The sequence below is a fragment of the Callorhinus ursinus genome, unplaced genomic scaffold (assembly GCF_003265705.2).
Source record: "Callorhinus ursinus isolate GAN/ISIS: 27379988/994484 unplaced genomic scaffold, GSC_fseal_2.0 scaffold18, whole genome shotgun sequence".
Classification (NCBI taxonomy): domain Eukaryota; kingdom Metazoa; phylum Chordata; class Mammalia; order Carnivora; family Otariidae; genus Callorhinus; species Callorhinus ursinus.
In genome coordinates, this window is record NW_027397080.1 from 25,429,417 (window position 1) to 25,456,892 (window position 27,476).

General features: G+C 37.4%; 1 protein-coding gene across 4 annotated transcripts in view; it reads right to left on the bottom strand.

Moving 5' to 3' along the window:
* The window catches only part of SPEN (spen family transcriptional repressor), a 94,844-nt gene that overhangs the window by 47,818 nt on the left and 19,550 nt on the right, over positions 1–27,476 (bottom strand). For 3 of the 4 annotated variants that reach the window (XM_025856274.2, XM_073903309.1, XM_025856273.2), the window contains exons 2-3: positions 19,092–19,412; positions 15,545–16,021 (exon numbers count right to left, since the gene is read on the bottom strand). In XM_025856274.2, coding sequence (XP_025712059.1) covers positions 15,545–16,021; positions 19,092–19,412 — 798 coding nt within the window. The remainder of the gene's footprint in view (positions 1–15,544; positions 16,022–19,091; positions 19,413–27,476) is intronic. The other variant, XM_025856275.2, reaches the window with a different exon arrangement.

The window sequence follows — 27,476 nt, forward strand, 5'->3', positions numbered from 1 at the left end:
AAAAAAAAAAAATTCTAAAAAAATTTCAAAAAAACTCCTTTTAAAATAAATAAAATAAACTATTACTGAGAATCGGGTGACATTACAAGGCCCTAAAATTCCCTAGTTAAGAATTTTAAAATGATGAACTAGCAGATATCTAGTCACAAAGTGTTGATTACCATTTTATGTTCATGTTTTAGGGGGTGGAGGTGTGGAGCCCATATGTGATTAGATTCTGCTACAGACAGATTCTGCTAAATACATATTTCATAGTGGGTAATGTAAAAAAACTTACCTTTCTACGTATTGTCACTGTGTCTGAAACATCTTGCCTTAGAATTATTTTTGGCTTAAATTCCAAAGAGCCTGAGCTCATGGAGTCATTATATATATATATATTTTTTTTTTTTTTTAAAGATTTTGTTTATTTGACAGAGAGAGAGAGCAAGAGAGGGAACACAAGCAGGGAGAGTGGGAGAGGGAGAAGCAGGCCTCCCGCAGAGCAGGGAGCCCGATGCTGGGCTCGATTCCAGGACCCTGGGACCATGACCCGAGCCCAAGGCAGACGCCCAACGACTGAGCCACCCAGGCATCCCCAGAGTCATCATATTCTTGGTAAACCCTTAAAGAGTGAGAAAACCTGCTACAAGTAACTCAAAGCAAAAAGCATCAAACATGTATTATCCCTAAAAGTTATAAGCAGATATACATGTCTGCCTAAAGAACAAGAAATCCTGTATGGCAGCAAAGCCTTTAGAACATCCACGGAATGTCTTATTCAAGGGACAAACTGAGAGGAAATCTAAACTGTCAATTATAATACAGTGGGATTTTCTCATTCCCTTAACCACACGCAGTATATAAAATCAGATGTATTTCTTGTTTGAACAACCAAAATGTTTCAAAACGCATAAACCAAAAGAGCCTACAGATCAAGTGAAACCATAGTATTTTTTATTCCAAGTGGTTATGTACAACTGCTGTAACCTTTTTACCAAACCCACAAGTAAATTTGAACTTTGAGTTCTGCCTTCTTCCAACTGAACTTTGGTGCTAATTACATCTCCTTCCTATCCAGAATAAAAAAGTCTGCTATTTCCCACTTCTGAACTCTCTGTTAAGGCAGTTCCAGACCCAAGAGGTTAGAAGGGCACCTAATTCCCCAGCAGGAAGCCTAAAGCCATCTACTACTTGGTGCACTTGTTTATTTATTTATAAATGACTTCAAATTACTCACTACGAAACTCCAGCCTAAAGTTCTGCTTAAGCAACTCTTGCAGTTTCTTCCAGTGGAAACAAACTCAAAAGCTACAGTCCAAATGGCTCCAACCACCATGACAAAGCACATTCACTAGGCTAGTCTGCTCCTCCCTCTGCCACCGAAAATGACATTCAAAGAATCACAGAACTCAACACTGAATTCTACTCCAGAAACCAACACTGTACGTTAACTAAAATTTAAATTAAGAAAAAAAAAAGTTTTGGTTATATAAATCATATCTAGAAGCACTACTGTATCCATTAAATAGTCTTATTCTAATTCCAACACCAGAATTCCACTGTATATTAATACATACATTTTAAACCTCTATCAAAAGTATTAAACATCACTTAAAACTTTCAGCTTAAAGATTTTTTTTTAATTATAGAAAAATTACTCTGGTTAAAATGATTTAATTTTCTTCTTGGGGAATTAAACTATTTGGAGGCTTAGATATTTACATTTTTCAAAAGCTGAAATATTCCCTTGGCCACCCTAGAAATCAATATGCACTTTAACCTGACCAATACGAAATTTGTTAAAGATGGAATCTGAAAGTAGTTCAATCTATATTTTAAGCTCACAAGTCCCAAGAACCTTTTCCATTAATCCATAACTGCAGAGAGAATAGAAGGGTCTTGGAATTAAAATAAAAAGAATGTATTCTGTTTTTATTTATGAAACAAAATGAAAAGCATTAAACAGATGTAAATTACTTCATGACATTACAATCTTAACAGAACTTGATTCTAGAACAGTGCTAGCCAACAGAAGTTATTATAATACAAACCAAAATTTGAAACTTTTTAGTCACCTGTTAAAAAGTAAAAAGAAACAGTGAATTTTAATAATATATTTAATGTAATATACTCAAAATATTAACACACAGTCAACATAAAAATTATTAATACTTCTTTTGCTACAACTCAGTACAGATACACTTTCACACCAGAAAAGTGACCCATTTTAAAGTATACTATTAATGATTTTTAGTACATTTATGGAGTTATACAATCATAATATAACTTTAGTACATTTTGCATCACCCCAGAAAGAAACCTCATACCTATTGGCAGTCACTCCCCATTCTTTTCCACCTCCATTCCTAGGCAATCACTAAACTACTTTGTGTCTGTATAAATTCACCTTATCTGGATATTTCATATAAATAGAATCATATAGATGTGGCCTTTTGTACTGGCTTCTTTCAGTTAGCATGTTTTTGAGGTTCGTCCATGTTATAGCAAAGATCAGTACTGGTGTAAAGACTAGCCAAATTTCAAGTGCTCAATGTGGCCAGTAGACAGTACTGAGTAACCTAGCTATTGAACCAAAAAGCTCAAGAAACAAACATATCACCTGTTAAATAAGAGACTATGTTAAAGGGCATCTGGATGGCATCTGGATGGCTCAGTTAAACCTCTGCCTTCGGCTCAGGTCATGATCCCAGGGTCCTGGGATCAAGCCCCACATCAGGCTTCCTGCTGAGCTGGAAGTCGGCTTTCTCTCTATGCCCCTCCCCACTGCTCTATTCTCTCTCTCTCAAATAAAATCTTTATAACAAAAACCTTAAAAAAAAAAAGCCATGTTAAAGCCATGAGAATCCTTAAAGAGAAATGCCATTTATGACAGATAACACTTGAGAGGTTTTGTGGTTTTGTTGTTGTTGTTGTTACTGTTTTTAAGACTTACTTATGAGAGAAAGAGAGAGAGAGAATGCACAAATAGGAGGGGCGGGGTGAGGGGGGGAAATCTCAAGTAGATGCCATGTTGAGCTCGGAGCCTGACTGGGGGCTCAATCTCACACCTTGAGATCATGACCTGAGGTGAAACCAAGATTCAGACATTTAACCGACTAAGCCACCCAGGTTCCCCACACCTTAGAGGTTTGATTTTTTTTTAAATAATTGTTATAGCATATATAAAAACCATTACAAAAAACTAATGCCAGGGTGTTATCTTGATAAAGCCACAAATATTTCTCATTATAATTCCAGATAGCTCTAAGAAGTGAGCAAAACAAATCTTAAAGGCATAAATTTCCACTTTAAAAGTACAGAATTAGGGGCGCCTGGGTGGTTCAGTCAGTTAAGTGTCTGCCTTCGTCTCAGGTCATGATCCCAGAGTCCTGGGATGGAGTCCCACATCAGGGTCCCTGCTCAGTGGGGAGTCTGCTTCTTCCTCTCCCCCGCTCGTGCTCTCTCTTTCTCAAACAAATAAAATCTTTTTAAAAAAGAAAAGAAAGAAAAGTACAGAATTAACAGAAAAAGTGGACCTTAGTTCCAGGGTACCTACCACTTTATACTTCAAAAACTATCTTCGTTGATAATTTAAAACAAAACATACCCACCACCCCTTGGTTTAGGATTTTACCAACAATTCACACGTTTTTTAAAAAAGTTTTTAATTTATGACATTAAGAAAAAACTCAATGATTAAGCCAAATTCTAAAAATGTCCAACCCTATTTTATTGAGCTATATATATATATATATATATATATATATATATATATTTCTACCCGCATATTAGTATATAGTTCTTCTAATCTCATCTTTATCAAGAAAAATTTTTAGAGTATGACTCAGATTCTTAGGAGAAACCAACTCTATATTTTGCAAAGTTAATCTTAAAATGTATTTTACTTAGGGGCACTTAGGTGGCCCAGTCGGTTGAGCATCCAACTCTCAGTTTTGACTCAGATCACGATCTCGGGGTCATGGGATCGAACCCCACATCGGGCTCCGAGCTCAGCACCGAGTCTGCTTGAGAGTTTCTCTCCCCCTCTGCCCCTCACCCTGCTCATATGTGTGTGCTCTCTTCTCAAATAAGTAAATAGAATCTTTAAAATATATATATAAATTTCACTTAATATTTTGTCTATCTGGAAAGAGGAAATTCATCTATTCAACAAAGTGGATTTAGGAAGATGTTCTATAGAGGTCACTTTATACAATTTCTAGCAACAGTCAACTCCAGTAGCATCTAACTTAATGAATGACCACAAGATTTTCTAAGCAAATAAATTGGGTGCTCTATTTTCTCACAAGAGAAGTAATCATAAAACTACCCTTTATAAATAAAGGTAATCATTTAGTTTATACTCTAAGACACAGATAAAAAAAAAAATAGGGGACAGTACCTGTAATAAAATCTTGGCTAATTCTGAGCTTCAGAAAATGGTAATGTTTAAAATAAGATTTTAACTTTAAAATAAGATTACCACATTTTCTTTTATATCTGTGATGGATGATCCCTTATTCAGGGCAGGTTGAAATTATACCAGAGTCTCTGAGAATGACCTCCAAATGTAAATAACTCAAAAAAGATAAAAGAGAAGAACATCAAAATTGCTCTGAGTAAATTTCTACCATAAGTAACAGAGACTAACAGAGGTTTCAATCTCATTCCAAAAGTCTGAAACATAAGCAAGGTTATGGAAATTTCCATTTTCTATACAGCCCTGGCATCCAGAAAGACAAAAATAAATGTACTCTTTTATTTGTGGCTTAGTGACTTCTGGGTATTCTCTGATCAGGAATTAGGCCATGTTTAATCACTTAATTTTCTTATTTCTCAAAGAAAGCCAAGAGGTTCTTTATATGCACAAAGCAGCCATGACACTAACAATTTGCAATTTAAGCATAATTTTTTTTTTTAAGAGTTTGCCTCCAAGTTAAACAAAAGTCAGGACAGTTTTTTTTTAATTTTAAGATTTGTTGTTTAGAATTTTAATCTAAATTACTTTTTGTTAATTTGAAAGCAACGTTTAAAAAATTCACTTCAAAAAAAAATTTACTTCAAGATTAAAACTCACAAGACACGGAGTCACAAGTTTACCCCCAAATCTATTTTCATTTCTTCCATTTAAGATCAAACCAAAACAAACCCCTGCACAACCCAAACGGAAAGAATGAAAAAGGGTAAGGGAGGGAGGGACAGTTTGTCACTTCAAAAACACTAACTTAACTAAAAGCAAAATTCCTGGGGAACTTTGGAAATTAAATTTTTGATAATAAATTCTTTTCAAGATTTTAAAAATTTATTTATTTGAGAGAGACGGAGGGAGGGAATGAGAGCACAAGCGGGGGGAGGGGCAGAGAGAGAGAGACATCTCCAGCGGACTCTGGGCTGAGGGTGGAGCCATGGGGCTGGATCTCACGACCCTGAGATCAAAGACCTGAGCCGAAATCAATCAAGAATACGAGACTCAACTGACGAGCCATCCAGGCACCCCAAATTTTTGGTAGTAAATTATCACCAAGTGCAAACCGTGTTATTATGCATCCAAGCAATGGTATGGCAGACACTGTTTTTCAAGCCTTGGCTTTTAAAGGATAGAAAACAAAAAGTTACAGGGAAAGCAAGGGAATAATAAAGATGCACTGGAAATAGAGTTCACACCAGCTTCTAGTCTTAAACTCCTCACTGTATCTGAAATGCCTCCCCCTAGGAACGAACCGGGGTTAACTGGCAGCCACTTCACGGCCTGCTCCTCCCCACTGCCTGTCCAGTCCCAGCGCAGTCGCCTGCCTGGTCCCCGCCCCACCCCCTGGGCTGAGGGCTGGGCAGAAACTCTGGCAAAATAAGGAAGCCTCTGGGAGGTGGCAAGCGGCCAACTCAAACTGGATGATTCCAGTTTAGGCTGGTTTGACTCACAAACAACCAGTTCTTAGCTTTCCCCACAATATTCAGACACACTGGCTGCCGAGGCAGCACACAATGAGTTCTCCTCATTTGCTCTCAGCGTTAAGTCTACCTTGTTGTCATTTCCCTAGCAGCAGGGAATCTCAAGTGAAAGCCGGATTCTCCAGTACAGAGCAAATATGGATCAGCCTAGCACTTGTTTCCAAAACTGCCTATTCCATACAGAACCCTAATGCTGACACCACCTATTACCTATGGAAAGCCTTCCTGAAATGCTTATACTTGACAAAAAGAGGAAAACCAGAAAGGAAACTGATCTATTTATAGATCTCCACAATGGAAGTTAAGTCCAACAGAGTAATCAGAAAGCAAACACCTCCATTTTTCATATTTAGCATTAAAAAGGCTTGGCAAGCTAATATGACTCCAAAAGACAGAAGGTTGTGTAGCTTACTGCCCCCAAAATAAACTTCAAAAATATAGCCTCTTCAACTGATGGTGGGAATGGAAAAAGATACTACTAATACATATATACATAAACACACATATACATAATTACACACACACACACACACACTTATTGGGTTGTACTCTCCAAAGCACACACTGCCAAACATTTATTCCATGCTGCTCAACAGCCCCAAAACTGATTTAAGAGGGAATGAACAAATGTTCAATCTTCTGGAAAGTAATGGTATTTAAGGGAGCTACTCAAAATATGGGGAGGCTTTGTGTATTTTAAATCTAACAGTTTTCTCCAGGACCGCAGACACACTAATTTGCTTGCTGTTCTTGTTTTCCCCCCTAACCCTTCTCCCTCCAAGTAGGTAGCTTTTTAAAGAACTTTGATACCTGTCAACTGTACTTCAAAAAAAAAAAGAAAAAATAAATTTTCTATGAAAAAAAAAGAGAACTTAGATACCAATATTTCAAGGAGAATGGTCTAATAAAGTCAATGAAACCACTAGATGGCTTTTATTTAATTTCATCACAAATAAGAGTTGCAAATTTCAAGATAAAAACTTTATTTAATGGCTGGAAATAAAGCAATGAATACATTTTATTTACAATACTGACTTTCAGCAAGACAGTCTTCCTTTTTAAATCTAAGATAATTTCAGCTGTTTAAAAAAGTAAAAATGAGGGAGAAGTGCAAAATAATAAAACAGGCTAAGAATGGTTGTGAAACCCAGAAATAAATCAGCTATTTAAAATGCATTAACATGGTATTTTACTTAGACTTAAAATAAGCATGCAAATATTTTCATTTTAGAAGGGGCAAAAGATAAAGAAACATCTCTCCTAAGAATATTTATTATCCTTAACTTTGGCTTCTTAAAGGCTTAGATAAACCTTTACTGTTCCTCCTTCAAAGTCCTCTGAATGCTCCCAAAACATACACTTCACCAGTTATCCCCACATCAATAAACATCTAATCATCTATTTTTACATTTTAGTTGGCATAGTTTATGTTTCAATGGTTTCTGTGCATAGGTATCTTCTCTTTACACACTCAAAGAACAAAAAACACTCTTTTCAATTTAAGTGATCATCTCAAACTGACAGGTATAAAGAGTAGCAAAGAGGAGAAAGGTTGGTATTATGCAATAAAACCAACTTAATTTCTACTCTCATTTCAGTCCTACACAGCTACAAACAAAGGAGCTAGGGGGAAAAAATCATGGTTTCTAAACACCAATTTCCTAAATATGGTTTGATCTGTTGTATCATTTTTTCCCTGAGATTAAAAGGCATTACTTGAAGCAGTAGTGACTTTCTTCTGTTAACAAAATTTCTTCTAGGGGCGCCTGGGTGGCTCAGTCATTGGGCGTCTGCCTTCAGCTCAGGTCATGATCCCAGCATCCTGGGATCGAGCCCCACATCGGGCTCCCTGCTCAGTGGGAAGCCTGCTTCTCCCTCTACCAGTCCCCTTGCCTGTGTTCCCTCTCTTGCTGTCTCTGTCAAATAAATAAATAAAATCTTAAAAATTTTTTTTCTTCTATTTTTGTGCCCCTAAATATATCTCAGAATAAGGAATCACAGTCCAACAGAACCAAATTTTATTTCCAACTAAATCCAGAAACTACTTGCCTATTCGTTATTATAGATAAAACATCATTTTTGAGGATTAATAACGCAGACAAATGTGTTTTTATGATTAAACATTACAACAGGGGCGCCTGGGTGGCTCAGTCAGTTCAGCGTCCAACTCTTGATTTCAGCTTGGATCATGGTCTCAGGGTCGTGGGATCTGGCCCATGTGGGGCTCCCTGCTCAGCGGGGAGTCTGTTTCTGACTCTCCCTCTGCCCCTCCCCCTGCTCATGCTTGCTCTCTAAAATAAATAAATCTTTTTAAAAAAATAAACAAACATTACAACAATCACCAACAAACTGCTAATTATTAATTCCTTTAACACTTAAACTGACTTTTGGGGCACCTGGCTGGCTCAGTCAGTGGAGCATGCAACTCTTCATCTCAGGGTCATGAGTTTGAGCCCCATGTGGGTGTAGAGGTTACTTAAAAATAAAATCTTTAGGAGCGCCTGGGTGGCTCAGTCTGTTAAGCCGTCTGCCTTCAGCTCAGGTCACGATCCCAGGTTCCTGGGATCGAGCCCCATGTTGGGCTCCCTGTTCAGTGGGGAGTCTGCTTCTCGCTCTTCCTCTCCCTCTGCCCCTCTCCCCCCCTCATGTCCTCCCTTTCTCTCTGTCTCAAACAAATCTTTTTTTTTAAAAAAAAAAAGATTTTATTTAGTTACTTGTCAGAGAGCGAGCGAGAGAACACAAGCAGGGGGAGCAGCAGGCAGAAGTAGAAGCAGACTCCCCACTGAGCAGGGAGCCTGATGTAGGACTTGATCCCAGAACCCTGGGATCATGACCTGAGCCGAAGACAGATGCTTAACCACCTGAGCCATCAGGCATCCTTCAAACAAAATCTTTTTTTTTTCAAGATTTTTTATTTATTTATCTGAGAGAGAGAGAGAGGAGGGTCAGAGGGAGAAGCAGACTCCCCACTGAGCAGGGAGCCCAATGCAGGACTCGATCCTGGGCCAGAATCATGATGCGAGCCAAAGGCAGCTGCTTAACCAAATGAGCCACCCAGGTGCCCCCAAACAAACAAAATCTTCAAAAAATAAAATCTTCAAAAAAAAAAAAAAAACCTTTACTTCATATATGTATTAAAACTACTTCCATATCTGACAGTTTCCAGCACATTATATATATCATAGCAAACTGTATAGTCAGGTAATAAAATGAGTGTTCCTTCCCCAAATCAACATTCTAAATAAGCATACTTGTAAAATAAGAGAAACGGAAGGTACATGGTCACTGATACATATAACACCACCAATCCCAATGGCTTCCCTCTCACCTTATCAGCCTCATCCACAATCTTTCACAAGCCTGCAAGATGACAGCAATTTTGGAAAATTTTCTTTTTTCTTTTTAAGTTGAGTGACAGTAAAGCAAAGTTTAATGAGCAATAGTACAAAGCTCCCAAAGAGGGAGGAGACCTGAGAGCGTTGCCTGGAAAAAAATTTTTTTTTAAAGATTTTATTTATTTATTCATGAGAGACAGAGAGAGAGAGAGAGAGAGAGAGAGAGAGAGGCAGAGGGAGAAGCAGGCTCCCAAGGAGCAGGAAGCCCAATGCGGGACTCGATCCCAGGACCCTGGGATCATGACCTGAGCTGAAGGCAGACGCTTAACCATCTGAGCCACCCAGGCGCCCTGGAAAATTTTTCGACATGAACCTGAAAGTAAGTTCTCTCACCTTAAATAAATAACTGCAAACCTCCTCTTGAAATCACAGACAAAAGGTTATTTGAATAAAATTCCCCCTCTAAGAAACTATAATCTATTATGTCTTGATCACAAAATGACTAGCAGAACTGATCTTTATAGAAAAAATATGCTCATTAGATTCCTTTTAACTATATCTGTTGTAAAAATCCAGGATCCACTCAATATGCTAATTACTGTTTAAATATAATTCAGGTAAAATATTCTTAAATGGTCTATCATTAAAAAAATGAGTAGGGTTATGGTCAACTTTGATATAATTTACTAAAAAAAATAAAAGAAATATATGAACAAGTTCTATAAATAATACTAGCAATAAGAAGTATTTTTCAGGGGTGCCTGGGTGGCTCATCAGTTGAGTGTCTGCCTTTCACTCAGGTCATGGTCCCGGGGTCCTGGATGGAGCCCCGCATCGGGCTCCCTGCTCGGCGGGAGGCCTGCCTCTCCCTCTCCCTCTCCCTCTGTCCCTCCTCCACTCATGTTCTCTCTAGATTGGTCTCTCTCTCTCTCAAATAAAATAAAAAAAAAAAAGAGTTTTCTTTTTTTTTAGTAATTTTTTTTTTAAAGATTTTATGTATTTGACAGAGAGAGACGCAGCGAGAGAGGGAACACAAGCAGGGGGAGTGGGAGAGGGAGAAGCAGGCTCCCAAGGAGCAGGGAGCCCGATGCGGGGCTCGATCCCAGGACCCCGGGATCATGACCTGAGCTGAAGGCGGACGCTTAATGACAGCCACCCAGGTGTCCCCCCCCAAAAATGAAACTATTTTTCATTTCCCTTTCAATAAGTAAATTATTCCAACTGCAAAGCTGACATTAAACAAGAGATGGGCCTCAGCATAAATCACACCACATCTTAATAAAGCATAAGTGCTGAAAAGTCTGATTACTCGAAGATTCATATGCTTTTCTTGTTACTTTAAATAAACACCACAAAGGCTATTTCAAATGTCAGTTTTCCTGCCCTGGAAGTAAGAAAAAGAGTGTCTGTCTGTCTGTCTCTCCCCCCACCCCTTCCTGTCCCCAAGCTTCTTCCTTAAATCTTCCAACTACGGGGGCCGCTCAGTTGGTAGAGCATACAACTCTTGAGCTCTGGGTCATGAGTTTAAATCCCACACTGGGCATGGAGCCTACTTTAAAAAAAATCTTCCAATCATGACAGTATAAAAGAAATTCTAGTAACATAATCAACTATACCAAAAAGCACATGAAATTTCATCAAATATTTTCTAAATCAACTTATCCTAATTTTAAAAATCTGTATGTAGAAAGCTTGCTCTAAACTCTGATTCAGGGCGCTGGGTGGCTCAGGTTGGTTAAGTGTCCAACTCTTGATTTCAGATCAGGTCAAGATCTCAGGGTTGCGAGACTGAGACCCAAGTTGGACTCCACACTTAGTGGGGAGTCTGCTTGAGATTCTATCTCCTTCTCCCTCTGCCCCTCCCCATGGTCACAAGTGCTCCCTCTTGCTTGCTCTCCCCCCGCAAAAAAGAAAAGAAATTCTGATTTATTCAAACAGGTAACTAAGCATGATTTAATGCCACATGGCTTACCAAAAGTCACAGAGAGACAATGAAATGTCACTTCCTACAGTTATTTTCATGTAGTTACCTTTGCTTATTACTACATTCATTTTGCTTCCACCTAAAGACCTATTTTTGTGAGAATAACAATCTGTAGTTACCAGACATATTTAGACAGACAAACCAAAAGGGTTCAGAAGAACGAAAAGGAAAAGGATGACCATAACCCAGAAAGCTTTTAAGGGAGATGAGGCTGCTTTTGGAAAGCTGGAAAGATGCACTAGCCATAGACACCAAGATTAATATAAATACATGTTAGCTCTTAATTAGACACATATGTAGTTTTTCTGTTTTGGCTTAGCCATTCCAAATGTTTAAACTACTTCTATTCTTGGGGTGCCTGGCTGGCTCAGAAGAGCATCCAACTCTTGATCTCGGGGTCAAGAGATCAAGCCCCACAGTGGATGGAGAGATTACAGAAAAATAATAAACTTAAAAAATAATAAAAATAAATAAACTAGTTCTATTCTTGGGGCTCCATACAACCTATCTTACTCCATAAATTTGGTACACACAAAAACAGTATTTGTTAAATAGATGGCTGAATGTAAACTCAAAAGTCAACTTTAGACTAAAAAGAGATATAGAGAAGTAACCTATTGAATAGGAGGAAATGGAATAAGAACAAGTTTAGGATTATCCAAATCTTAACTCTCTCCCTTTACCCTTTCATCCATTTCCCCCCCATTCATTCAGTAAACCTCTATTGAGTACAAAATCAAGGACGGCCAGGATATCTTTTCAGCAGTCTGGTGAAGTCTATGCACCATTTTCCAGAATAATGTTTCTAAATGCATAAAGTAAAATAAATAGGAATAAAAGGGAAACCAATTATATTGACGCAGTTATTAAAATATTTAAATTTTTGTGATATAATGTTTTCATTAACGTTAAATTACAATACTTAACATTGAGTTTAATAACTACTTCCCAGTAATGACGACTAGAAACCCCATTGTGAGATATCTGCAACTATAATAAATTACCTGTGGATTTATACTCATAACAAAGTAACTCATACTGTCAATACTACTGTTTTTTTGTTGCCTACTTTAATAGTGGGAGGCAATACTTAATTTCAGTTACAGGTTACCAGTGAAAAGATGTAATTTTCCCCCATCCAAGTTCAGGGACCCTAAGCCAGCCCAATTATCTTTGGGTGTGATCAAAATAAACAACTGGGAAACAAAGCACAGTCAAAAACTACTTTAAGATATCGGGAAAGTTTATGAACTAATTTAAATTCAATAAATTCAATTCCTTTAACCTGTATTACAGAAAATTCATTAATGTGACAGGAAAAAGAAACCGAATGATAGGAAACTACAGAAATATAGTATGTTCAACTTCAATCAGGACTTTTAAAATAAATACTTTTATGGAATATATGCATTTAAAATTTTCTGTTGAAAGGAAAAGTGACTTCCTAAACCATGACAGAGAAAGAGACATACAGCACCACAGGGCTGCACACAGGAAAGTTTACACCATTAAGTCCCAGTTCTCACCAGTTAAATACTGAGAACAGTTATGCAGAAACTGTAAGTGTGTCATTTATAAAGAGTTCACAACCAGACTGCTATCAATCCCATGTTTACTCATTGGAAATGCACTGCTAGGAATCTGTTCACCAAAGCTCCAACAATTAAGGGGGATGGAGGGTGATTAACTTCCCAGTCAGTCATGCAGACAGAATACAAGCTTGTTTCTATAGCTAGAACCAAGCTATATTTTATCTACTATAAGATGCTAATTTGAAACATTTTTAAAAAACTTGGAAGGTCATAGTTTCACAGTCATAAACCTTTAAAGATTACAAAAAAGAACTTATTTCCTCCAAAAGGAAATTGAACATTCTGAATCTATATAACATCTCAAAATATTACACTCTGAGGTCAACGTAATAGTAAAGGAAAAGGGGACATCTGATAAAAGGGAGGCTGAACCGAGGGATAATGGTATGCTCTGCCCACCAAAAGATTTCTTTTCCTTGTACTTGCTTCAATCATATGTAATGACCAAATCTTTTAGGTATTTACATTAATTTTGCTTTATCCGTTATATTAACTAAGAACTGTATCTAAGTATTTCAACTATTTATTGAACATGTACTGTGAGAAAGACAATATGCTAGACTCTATGGTGTGCACAAAGGAAGATCTGGTCCCGTTCTTAGAGGATAGCACTGAAAGGCCTGTCACTCAGTCCCATCGCCAGAAAGTTCACCTGTTTCTCACAAATCAATAAAATCTGATTATTAACATAATGTCTCTCCCACCTGTCCCAAGTTAGGCATTCTCAGAGTCCAAGACTTCCTTCTCCAAGCTACTGAAACAGCCTCCTCACCATAATCTCGGTCTTTCCTAAGTCACAGATGCCCTTCTAAATCACAGATCTCAAACTATCTCCCTTCTCAAAATCTCTGCATAAAGAACCAAACCCAAAATCATTATCATCGTTAAGTCATTCTAAATTATGTGCTATTCACAAAACATTCTTCCATTTGTATCCTTTCAGGTTGTTCCTTCAACCCACAATGTCCCCTGCCTGGCCTAAAACTCAGCTCTTCTTGTTAAAGTCCTACATAATAGCCTTTATAGCCCTAAATCATAAAAACTTCCAGCCCTAACCATCAATCAGATAGCTGACAGAAGAGGAAATAACTTCAACAACTCTAATTCAGTCCCCATATACATTTTCTAAGCTTATCCTGCCTTTGTGGCAGTTATCTTTCTGACTGTGAATATTCAGAAGCATGTAACTGTTCCTTTAGCTTACGTAAACAGTGATCAGCTCCATCAAATTAATCAGATGGCCTCTGGGTTCAAGTTTGTGAGCCCACAATGCTAAGGGCCAGATCCCAAACCACTATCACTCCCACCAAGGTACAATGCCATCCTGAAGGTATCATGTTTCTCCAACTTCAACACTTCCATAATTGGTTGGCTTTTCAGTAAGTTTTGACACAATGGAATGCTACTGTATCCCTTTAATGAGGTAGGTTTAGGGAAAAAGGACTAAAACTTGAGCATCTTAATTCTATGTAGGAGACAGCAGGACATGACAAGACTTTATAACCAGCTTATAGAGTTCAAATGAACCTTGTCAATATATCAAATAAAATCATGAGAGGTTAAGGTTTTTCATCCATGTCACAGAGCTACAACACTGGAGCCAGAACATAATTTTCCCCAATTACATGATCATTTACTTTTCTTAAATTAATTCGAAGCAGGCAATACTAAAAGAAAAATAATTAATCTGGGCATTTTAATCAGGTCAAAAAATTTTGTATCCTATAAATTTAAAATACACACCATCCAAATATAAAACTAGGATATCTGGCATAAGTAGGATGAATAACAATAACTGGAAACGAGTAACGGTTAAAGACTACCAACGACTGAAGCAGTAATAATAATAGCTAGCAATTGTTAAAGGCAGCATTTAATATATATGGGTATCAAGCTAGGCACTTAAATACATTTTTTCATTTTAATCTTCACAGTAACTTTAAAGCATGATTCTCACAAAAGAGAAAGCTGAGGCATAGACAGCTTAAGTAACTTGTCCAAGATTATAAAATGAGTAAGCTATACTATCTACCTAGATCTGTGATAAACTTCTAAGCTGTTTCTGTTAAGATTACCTTCAAATTACTTTTATCTTTAGAATAAAACTCCTTTGTAAAAAAAAAAAATCCCAACTAATGAAATTAGCTCACTCAGCCTTAGTGAACAGCTGTTACAACCTACATTTAAAGAAAGCTTTTCTACTTAAGTTTATAAATTGGCTATCACCTTGATGTTAAAATTAGTTAAAATGTATCCAAAAGTTGATTTAGTCACTTACAGATGTGTCAACAATATATTTCACCAATACATCCTGAAACAAAAGGCTTTTATGAATTTTCAACCAAAATAATAGAAGTTAACATTATACACCCAAGAAATTAAAAACTTTAAAGAGATACCACAGCACAGGATTTACTTCATTCAGCTAAAGTTACCATTTTTCTAACTCTTTTGGCCATTTTAATATTGAGCGTCTGGAGCACAAAACAGTATTTGCAAATCACTTAGTTGCAGGTACTTGACAGAATGGTGAATTCCATGGCCACCCACTAATCAAAGCCTCTTCATTTGTTATATACATGATCCAAGATTACTTACTTTGAAAAATATTACTATGCTACAAATCATTACCACTGATTGTTGAGAATTTGTGACATTTTATTCAACAGCTCGTCTGTTAGAACAAAAAGCTGTTAACCTACCTGTCACTGCTGGTACTACTGCTGCTGCTGATTGAGTCACTACTGGAGGATCTACTCCTAGAGCCGCTGCCGCTAGGGGACCTGGTAGGTCTAGACGCTTGGCTAGCCAGTCTCTGAGGAGACTGATTTCTAGACTGTGATGAATGTGGTGACCGACTCCTGCTGTGCTGGTAATTCCGCTCTGGCCTTCTGCCTCGTACCTCCCGGGTAATATCATCCCTGTAGATATCCCTGTGTACCACACTGGGCAGTGTAAACTGCTCCCGAGCCCTAGGTTCGTATCGGGGGTCATGAGCATCAAAACGGTTTGGACTTCGACTCCGAGAAGTATAATAGAGCCCATGTTGTAAAGTCCGCTCGCGAGGATCTCTATAGTAATCCTGATCGTAATGTCTTGTCCGATCAAATCCTCCCGTCCCCCGTTCATGGTGTCCATAGGCACTATGTTCATAAGCACGCTCCCTGTTATCTGAAGCCCTGCATTTAGGAGGGGGGGAAAAATATTTACTCAATCAGAAAAGGGCAAGCAAAACTAAAAGCAAGTCATGCAAACATTCATTTCAGCATTGTCTGTCTTTGCAACTGTAATTTGCTAAACAGCATTAACCTACTTAGTAAGCAAACACTACTAAGCTTAACATCTTACTTAACTCCAAAAATTATTTTCACAGCTGAGCAACCATTGTGTATATTGGGCTTTCATGACTAGTGTTCTGCAAGTCAGATGCTCTTTTTATTAGGGATTTTCTGGCTTATGTACAGAAATATACATATACCATCTCCTTTTCATTTGCAGTTTAATGGAACAAGAAGGGACTGTCATTTTAATATCAAAGTTTTCTATACTTCCACCTGATTAAAATACATACCAAACTTTTACTTGACAAATTTATTTTAGGCAAAATTTCCATAATACATTTTAACACTGACATGAAAGCCCTATTGCAATGTATGTCCCAGCAATAAGAGGGCATTTTCAAAGACCAGAAAAAAATTTTTTAAGTATAACTTTTTCTCATTAACTTTTGACTTCTTGAGTAATTATAAAAACTACCAGATTATGTAAATTCCTGTGCCCAATCACATTTAATAATAGAAATGGAATCTTAAAAGAAAAAGACAACAACTTAAGTTATCAAAATACTGGATTGACACATGCTATTCTATGGTAAATTCAATTAAAGAATAAAGATTTTATCTCCTGGTGCTATCAAATTCCACATAATTATTAAAACAACTATTCCATGATTCTACTTGTTAATGTCTATACTTAATGTTTACAGGAAATATACTCTCAAAGGTTTTAGCTAAAATCAAATTGCCTCTGATGAAATCAGCCAACTTTGGAAACTAAGATATTCATTCGAAGGTTGCTATTAGCAATGGTTTAACCTAAAAAAAATATTTCTGTACGACATATTTGCCAACCTACGGTTACAAAAAATTGTTGCATGTTCAATTACACACATGCAATTATGTGTTAATACTGAAAACCAATTCTAATCCTATAAAGAAATCTTAACATCTAGTTTTGTAGGAAACCAGAACTCATTTCCTGAGTTCCTAAAAGACCATTTCATCACTTGAATCTCAACTTGAGATTGAGTTTCTTCCCAACCTTATCTTTGGATCAGATCTTCTATCAAAAGATTAAGAAATCATCAAAAACAGAAAAATTAGAATCTTTCCAGTGAAGAACATCTGGCAAAAATCTTACAACTAATACTATGTCCCCAATACATACATAGATCCAAATCTCTGCACTAATCTTCATTTTCACCCATCACTTCACTTAGTAGCAACCATACCTTCCTAGGCCATTTCTGCTTTTTGCTGCTATGATGTAAAGCAATTGGCATGGCAAAAAATTCAGTAATACCTTTCCTATTTAAATGTATTTAAATAACTTTCTCCTTTTTAAATTTGCTACATTTCTGGCATTTGGATAGTATTTCAACATCTAACAAACAACAGGGTTTCCTTTGAGACTTAGAGAAAATTTCACAAATAATTCATTTAGCACCCTATCAAATGTTAATTGGTAAAAGCTGTTATTAACGATACAACAGAAGCAATAGGCAATAGTTCTAGGAGAATTACTGCTACAGCTGATATTTTAGGAAGATACAGAGGGCAGGCACAAGAACTAGCAGAGCTGAAATCTAATAGCTATTCTTTGATTCATCTATTAGTACTAAATACTTCTAGAGTTAGTGGGGGAAAAAAGAGAGTTTGACTTGGGTTAGGAGAGGGGCTAATATACACAGGTCAGGACATACCAACCTTTTCCAAGTGTGGAAACACGACCTATAATCCCAATTAAATCTAGGGAGAGAATTGTGAACATAACTTCCCCAATTTTGGCCCCTCTTATGGGGGTAATCCACCTTCTTAATGGGCAAGGGTGTCAAATGATATTTAGATGAACCATAAGGAAAAAAAAAATCTTAGTGACCAGATAAAATAATTCCACTGGAAGCAAGTAGTCCCAGACAAACTGTAACTCTCAAACCCCCAGACTTCTTTCTTGAGATAGTAGACAATTATAAATTCATCCACATTCATAAAAATTTCCAGCCCTAAGTAGGAATCAGGCAGCTGACAGAAGAGGAAATATCCTCTACGATTCCACCAAATGAGGAAGGAACAGTTGCTCCCCATTAGTTCACCTTTGTAGCCATCCAGCATAGTCAATTTTGATTGCTGTATCCACAACTGATCGTCACCATGTGTTCAAGGCTAAAGTACCTTTAATTGGACAGCAACTTGCTTAAGAAACAAAATAGTAATCCTCTTCCCCTGGGCTAATGGAATCTTGACTGCATGACATCCCATACATTCCAGCAATTAGAAAAGAATGGCTATATTCCAGGATTTAGAAACATTCATCATCTCAAATTTCTCCCATTCCATCAAGGAGTATAATTCCAACATGGAAACTGTGTAGATCCAAAATGGAAAAAATCAAACATTGCCTTCACTCTTCTTCATCCAAGTACAGATTTCCAGATTAAAGTATTGTTTGTAGAATCCAAGCGGTTGAATCATTACGGTCTGCTAGGTTTTTGGGGACAATCCAATTTGTTTGTACACTTTGTGTAGTGAAAATTGAGAAGCAGATATCAACTTCTAAAAGAATCTGTAGGCTCTAATATTCCAGAAATATTCCATATAGTACAACCACAAAATCTGTAGCCAAATAGCTCCATCAGATAGCAGAGATATATCCAAGGAAGGCCTTCAGATTATCCAAGAGAAGGAATAATTAATTCTAGAAGACAGGTAACTCCAAAAATGATACTGCCATACAAAATCTTCCACCATTTTACATCTCAGGAGTAGATATCCAACCAGCTGCAGGAAATAATCCTCTACGATTCCACAAGATACCAGCCACTGGGATAGAAATCACTTCCGTTTCCAACCCAAAATAGGAAACATTGAGAATGCCCAAAACTTTAAATCCATCTGGGGCCCCTAAATATGAGTTTCTGTTTCTCACCATATCAAATACAAAATACCTGCCTACAGAAACCTTGGAACTTACCCATCAAGTCTCCGCTCATAACGTCCTTCTCGTGCATGAAGTGATGGTGGGGGGCCATAAGTAGGCCCTCCACCACCTCCTCTGAACCCAGAAACCTCTCTACTACGAGATGCTATGGAAACTGTATCATCCAATCCCCGAGCAGCACTCGGAATGGTGCCTGGTTCATTATAATCCGTGCGTAGGTCTCTATCTCCCATTTTGTTGACTGAGTTGTGAGCTTTCTGTGCACTTTTGATGTCCACAAAATCCACAAAGGCAGCCACTCCTCCTTCAGATCCCCTCTTGGGGAGAATTTTGACACTTTCCACACGGCCATATCTGGAAAAAATAAAACATTATTGTTGCATAACAATAATTTTCCAAGAACAGTTTTTGAAAATGTGTTTATTTTTAGACAATTTACATTATCTATGAATGTGGGAGCTGTTACAAAGTGACACTTAAGATGGCTTTTACACTCACATTTTTCTTTCTTGGGGAAAAATTTACAAATTTTTTTTTAAAGTAAGCTCTACACCCAATGTGGGGCTTGAACTCATGAGCCCTGAGTTCTAGAGTCACATGCTTTACCGAACCAGCCAGCCAGGTCCCCCAAAATTTGTTTTAACCATTTTATTACTCTCACTTCTTAAATATTTACTAAATTACTTTTCACCTTTTAAGAACCCTTAGCTGAAATGAATCTCTCAGATGTTTTATGAATTTTTACATTCTGAAAAAGGTTACTAAACCTAAGATCGTTCAATGTTACTTAGAAATCTTTAAAAATGTTTACTTAACTGAAAATTATAACTAAAAATAGTTATTTTACAGATTTCATTTTAATTTAACTCATTAAGTGAAAATGATCTTACTGAAAAAATGAGATGATTCCACAATCTTTACTTGAAGGTAAAATAAATCCAAGTATTTTGTGTGTCCATTTGAAGTAACACACTTTTAAAAAAATAATTTTTTAAAGATTTTATTTATTTATTTATCCAAGAGAGAGAGAAAGCATGAGCTGGGTGAGGGGCAGAGGGAGGACTACCTGCTGAGCATGGAGCCCACCACAGGACTCGATCCCAGGACCCTGAGATCATGACCTGAGCCAAAGGCAGACACTTAAGCAACTGAGCCACCCAGGCGCCCCAACAGTCTAATTTTTTTTTAAGATTTTTATTTATTCATGAGAGACAGAGAAAGAAAGAGAGAGGCAGAGGGAGAAACAGGCTCCCTGCTGAGCAGCGAGCCCAATGCAGGACTCGATCCCAGGACCCTGGGATCATGACCTGAGCCAAAGGCAGATGCTTAACCATCTGAGCCACTCAGGAGCCCAACAGTCTAATTTTTTAATGCAGTTTTCTGCTATTTAATTTTTTCCAGGAGGTTAAAACTACTAAAATTTATAATTTAGGTATACTTAAAATTGCTTTTCATTTAAATTAATAAATTTGAGAAAATCTTTTGATAGATCCTATGCTCCCATTTTTATTTAAAAAAATGCCTGATATGTCTGTAAAGAAAAATTTTAGGGCACCTTTTATATTTGGAAGATATATGTAAGATATATACTGATTTGGAATTTTAAAAGTCATGAAAATTCTATGAATTTCATTAGGAGTTAACTACACTTTATGCACTTATATCTGGTATTTTAGAAAGGCAGGCACAGCAATTTTAAATATAGCATTCTTATTTGCTGACAAACCAAAATCATAATTTTACACTTCTCTTGGAGCTGACATAATCAGAAAGCAGAACTTTTCTCTTTACATTCTCTAGTATAAGTTATACCTCTCACAAGGGAAACATAATCCTAAAATTCTGTTTTATCAGGCAACTGAACCAGAAGTAACAAAGTTATTTGTTGATACTGAATTAATGAAAGGATCTTTTTTAATTTGGAAAAAATCTGATAGAAATTGGAATAGTTTTCTTCCATACAAACATTAAACAATACCTTCCACTGTATCTGACAAAGGACTTGTATCCAGAGTATAAGAAATCTTATAATTCAACCCATTTTTAAATAGGCAAAACAACAAAGGAGTCACACAGATGGCAGATAAACCCAGGAAAATATGCTCAAAATTATTAGTCATTAGGGAAATGCAAATCAAAACCACAATGAGATACCACTTCACATCCACTAGGATGACTATTTAAGGCAGGAAAAAAAAAAAAGGAAGAAAAGAACAAGTATTGACAAGAATGCAGAAAAATGTGAAATTCAGTGCAGATCTAGTAGAACTATACAATCGTGCAGCCACTGTGGAAAAGTCTGGCATTTTCTCAAGAAGTTAAGCACAGAATTATCATATGACCCAGCAATTCCACTCCTTAAGTGAAAACTGGGGCTCAAATACATATGTGTACACCAATGTTCACTGCAGCATTATTTACAAAAGCCAAAAGATGGAAACAACCCTAGTGTCTACCAATGAATGAATAAACAAAATGTGAAATATACATATAATGGGATAGTATATTAAGACATAAAAAGAAACGAAGTTTTGATACATGACACAACATGGAAAAAAATTATTTAAAACACCACCCTAAATGAAATAAACCAGACACAAAAGGACAATTCATTTATGATTCCACTTATATGAGGTATCTAGAATAGGCAAATTCATAGAGATGGAAAGTAGAATAGAGGTTAGGAGGAGCAGAGACAAGAGGGAAATAGGGAGTTGTTGCTTAATGGGTACAGAATTTCTGTATGGGATGAAAAAATTCTAGAAATAGTGGTAATGGTTATATATAACACCATGAATGTACTTTTTTTTTTTAGATTTTATTTATTTATTTGAGAGAGAGAGAATGAAAGACAGAGAGCACGAGAGGGAAGAGGGTCAGAGGGAGAAGCAGACTCCCCGCTGAGGAGGGAGCCCGATGCGGGACTTGATCCCGGGACTCCAGGATCATGACCTGAGCCGAAGGCAGTCGTTTAACCAACTGAGCCACCCAGGCGCCCCACCATGAATGTACTTAACACCACTGAGTTGTATACCTAAAAATGGTTAAAATAAATATTATATTATGCATATTTTACCACACCCACACCTACAAAGTTTATCACTAAATGGAAGGTTGCATAGGTTTTTCTTTTTCTTTTTCAAGATTTTTATTTGACAGAGAGAGACACAGCTAGAGAGGGAACACAAGCAGGGACAGAGAGAGAGGGAAGCCCCATGTGGGGCTCGATCCCAGAACCCTGGGATCATGACCTGAGCTGAAGGCAGACGCTTAACGACTGAGCCACCCAGGCGCCCCTGCATAGGTTTTTCTATTTAAAAAAAGGGTGCCTGGGTGGCTCAGTCAATTAAACATCTGATTCTTGATTTCAGCTCAGGTCATGATCTCAGGGTCATGGAATCAAGCCCCAAGCGGGGAGTCTGCTTGAGATTCTATCTCCCTCTGCCCCTCCCCCATGCCTGCACGTGTTTGTGCTTGCTCTCTAAAATAAATAAATTAATAAAAAAAGAAAGAAAGAGGGAAGCAGCAAAGGGAAGCAACTCTCATCAAAAAGTCAGTTAGCCAAAGAATAATACAGGGAAAACAAATGTTTAAGCTTATGTCCTGAATAACAAAGAGTTAAATACAATACTATGCATTGATTATTAATTACCCAATAATCATTCCATAGATTATGGGTATAAAATAAAGTCAAATCATGCTCCCTTCCTTAGAAGGGCAGGCTTACCATCTCTATCATTTTTATATAAGGAGAGCACTCTAGAAACAAGACATAAATTTATCTTCCAATTCAAAAAAGGAGAACTCGATCAAGTATTACAACTCTACATTACTCTTCTATACTGAAAGGACTGGAAATTCCCAAATTAAAAAAAAAAAAAAAGAGGCAGTATCTAACTCTTCATATCCATGAAAACTCAGCTGGTAAAGGTGATGTCCTGATTTTGTCTACTCTTTCCAAAATAACACATTACCTACAGTTTTCAAGTATTATCAAGTATTCAAGATGAAACATTTATCTGACATTTAGTAGTTAAAAAAGAATCAAACCACAATTAGGTAGTATTTCCTTTTCAACAACATCAAGCCTTAGATACATACAGGTTTTCAGAGAACCTATGGAATATTTTCCAGTAATACATAGAAAATATCAATTTCTAAAATTACATGGTCACTAGTTATGTGATTAAGTTAACTCATTTATAATTTCTCAAGAATTAAGAGAACCTAAGTTTAAAATAAATGAACATAAAGCTAAGAAATTGTGTTTGACTGCTATAAGCTGCAGTATATAACTATTTAATAGGTTTGTCTTCAAAAACACAGTGAAGAAACAAATACTAAATTGGCTTCTGTTTGGGCAAAATGTTCAACATTAAAAAATATGAAATTGATCAACATACACTGTATTCTAAGTTTTTAAGAGTCAATTTAAAAATTATCCAAGATAAGGGTGCCTGGTCGGTTCAGTCGGTACGGCATTCAACTCTTAATCTCAGGGTCCTGGGTTCAAGCCTCACGTTGGGGGAGCCTACTTAAAAAAAAAAAAAATTACCCAAAGTAATGCCAGGTTTGGTGAAATGTTTGGTCTCCTTTCAACAACAGACAATTTAGGGGCACCTGGCTGGTTCATTCGGTGGAGCTTGTGACTCTTGATCTTGAGGTTGTGGGTTTGAGTCCCATGTTGGGTGTAAAGATTACTTTTTTTTTTTTTTAAGATTTTATTTATTTATTTGACAGAATGAGAGAGCAGGAGAGCACCAACAGGGGAAGCGGCAGAGGGAGAGGAAGAAGCAGGCCCCCCGCCGAGCAGGGAGCCTGATGTGGGGCTCAATCCCAGGACCCTGGGATCATGACTGAGCCAAAGGCAGTCACTCAACCAACTGAGCCACCCAGGTTCCCCTAAAGATTACTTAAAAAAAAAAAATCTAAAAAAAAAAATCCACAATGGACAATTTATATAATAAGTACTGACAGTCCTTAGCAGTTCCTTGAAGGATATAATTTCAGTGAATTAATGGTCTCAGAGTTCACAATGGAAAGTAATGTTGACATAGTGGAGAAAAAGCATGAGAGTGTAAGAAAAGAGACTAATGTTCTGATCCTAATTCAATTATTAATTATATGATTTTTAACAGGTACTGTTCTAGGCACCTGATGCATATCAAGGAACAAAGCAAAGATCCCTAGCCTGAGGGAATTTAATTACAATTTAGATCCCTGAGAGGTGAAGAGCAGTCCTATTCTAAACTGTTTTTATCACAACGCCACAAGAAACTTACTCTATAATTTCCAAAGCAACACCATTACATAAAGCTAAAGACATAACCCTCAACATAGACATACTTCTCAATGCCCCTTCTTTCCAGAAGGCACTGCACTCAACCATTATTGGCTGGGTTATCAATGAAAATGCAATGATTAATTTTAATTCTAGTTTTTGCAACTGACCCTACTAATAAGCAATAGTAAAGAATAGCCACATACAGTACTTGCTTTTCACAAAAAGCCACCTACTACAGAAAACAATCCTCCCCAAGTCATTTTTTTGGGGGGGGAGAGGAAGGGAGAGGGAGAGAGAGAGGGAGGTGGTGGGAGGTGAGGGGGGCGGGTTGGTAAAAGTAAAGGGAGAGAATCTTAAGTAGGCTCCATGCCCTGCGTGGAGCCCAACCTCACAACCCTGAGATCATGACCTGAGGCAAAATTAAGAGTCGGATGCTTAACCAACTGAGCAAGCCAGGCACCTCTCCCCAAATCAATTCTGAAACAATAGATCCACTCTGCTTAGACAATACATCTGAATTCTACATCTACCCCTTCCTTGCCCAGTTAACTCCTAGTGTTAAAATATCACATCTGAGTCTTTTATGATTACTAACATTACTGCTCTATTTCCAAGTAAAGAGATCCCTTCTAAAGCTTCAGTGTTGTCCCACTATTCCAGGTAAGAGTTATAGGATTGTACATAGGGAGAATATTAGCCTTTTTGAAGAGGCATGCAATTAACCGAAACATCTACTCTGTAAAACCCAACATATCACTTTCCAAACACCGCATATTTTATCAAACTACCAATGGCTTTGTGTATTTCCCACTTTCCCACCCTTCTATCCCATAATGGCCAAGATGTTCCTTATTCAAAAGTAAATGGCCAGGGTGCCTGGGTGGCTCAGTTGGTTAAGCGACTGCCTTCGGCTCAGGTCATGATCCTGGAGTCCCGGGATCGAGTCCCACATCGGGCTCCCTGCTCAGCGGGGAGTCTGCTTCTCCCTCTGACCCTCTTCCCTCTCATGCTCTCTATCTCTCATTCTCTCTCTCTCAAATAAATAAATAAATAAATCTTAAAAAAAAAAAAAAGTAAATGGCCAATAAACTCAGAGAGAAAGAAAGTGAAAAGTAAATGAACATGTCATAAGGGATAAAAAGGCCTAAAAGATAAATATTAAAGCCTGGTTGGGCTACCTATAAGAAATGTTTGTGTTTGTTTTTTACATTATAAAAAGATTCAAAATCATTCTTCTTTCAAGGTCAGACAGCTGGGTCATAAGTATATCCATTACAATTACCAAACCACCTGAAATAATGCAGTAACATCAACACTTATATTACCTTTTTATAGCAGTAACTTTTTACAAAGAAAATACTAATATATAAATCAACCCATCTGATCTTATATTTTTTTAATTTTTTAAATATTTTATTTATTCATTTGAGAGAGACAGAGTATAAGCAGGGGGAGAGGCAGAAGCAGAGGGAAAAGCAGACTCCCTGCTGAGCAAGGAGCCCGATGTGGGGCTCGATCCCAGGACCTAGAGATCATGACCTGAGCCGAAAGCAGAGATGCTCAACCATCTGAGCCACCCAGGCACCCATGATCTTAAATTCAGACCAAAAGGCTGGTCTTCCCTCTTATGATAGACCTTTATTTTACGTCCTACACTAATGACTAGAAATACTTCAGGCAGACCAAAAGGCAGAATCTTTAGCAACTTAATATGTTATAACAGCATTTAAATTAGAGTTGCCCAGGGGTGCCTGCATGGCACAGTTGGTTGAGCCGCACACTTGGTTTCTGCTTGGGTTGTGATCTCAGGATCATGAGATCAAGCCCTGTGTCAGGCTCCACACTGGGTGGAGTCTGCTTGGGATTCTCCCTTCCTCTCCCACTGTCCCTTCCCCTCTCACTCTCTCAAATAAATAAATCTTTAAAATAAAATGAATAAATTCAAGATGGCCACATTTTTCTTACGTAAATCACAGGTCAAATATTTTATGATAAAACACAATATAAAATAAGCTATTAAAAAAAATAGGGGAACGGAGGGAAAACAGAATGGAAAGAAATCAGAGAGGGAGACAAACCACGAGAGACTCTTAACTATAAGAAATAAACTGAGGGTTACTGGAGGGGAGGTAAGTGAGGGGATGGGATAATTGGGTGATGTGATGAGCACTGGGTGTTATACACAACTGATAAATTACTGAACTCTACATCTGAAACTAATGATGTACTATAGGTTGGCTAATTGAATTTAAATAAAAATAAATAAAATAAAATAAGTTCTTTTAACCATTTTTTTAAAAGTAAGATCTGCAACCAACTTGGGGCTCGAATTCATGACGCTGAGATTAAGAGTCATATGCTCTATCAACTGAGCCAGCCAGTGCCCCTGGATTGTACATTTTAAAAGGATGAGTTTTAGGGATGCCTGGGTGGCTCAGTTGTTAAGCATCTGCCTTCGGCTCAGGTCATGATCCTGGAGTCCTGGGACCGAGCCCCGCATCGGGCTCCCTGCTCCATGGGAAGCCTACTTCTCCCTCTCCCACTTCCCCTGCTTGTGTTCCCTCTCTCGCTGTTTCTCTGTCAAATAAATAAATAAAATCTTAAAAAAAAAAAAAGATGAGTTTTATGCCATGTGGATTATATCCCAATAAAACTTATTAAAAGAAAAAGATACGGGACACCTGGGTGGCTCAGTCAGTTAAGCGTCTACCTTCAGCTCAGGTCATGCATGATCCCAGGGTCCTGGGATGGAGCCCCGCATCAGGCTTCTTGCTCAGCAGGGAGCCCGCTTCTGCCTCTGCCTGCCTCACCCCCTGCTTGTGCTACGCTCTCTGACAAGTAAATAAATAAAAATCTTTATTTAAAAAAAAGAAGTAAGAAAAAGAAAAAGATATAGGGATGAATGGCTGGCTCAGTCATTAGAACATGAAACTCTTGATCTGAGGATTATAAGTTCGAGCCCCACATTTGGTGTAGAGATTACTTAAATATTTTTGAAAAAAGAAAGACACAAAATAATGCCTGTCACTGTCCTTAAATACAAAAGATTTTGTATCTCCTTTAGTCACAAAGATCTGTTATCTCTAGAGGGTATTATGCTAACCAAATAAGTCAGTCGCAGAAAGATAATTATC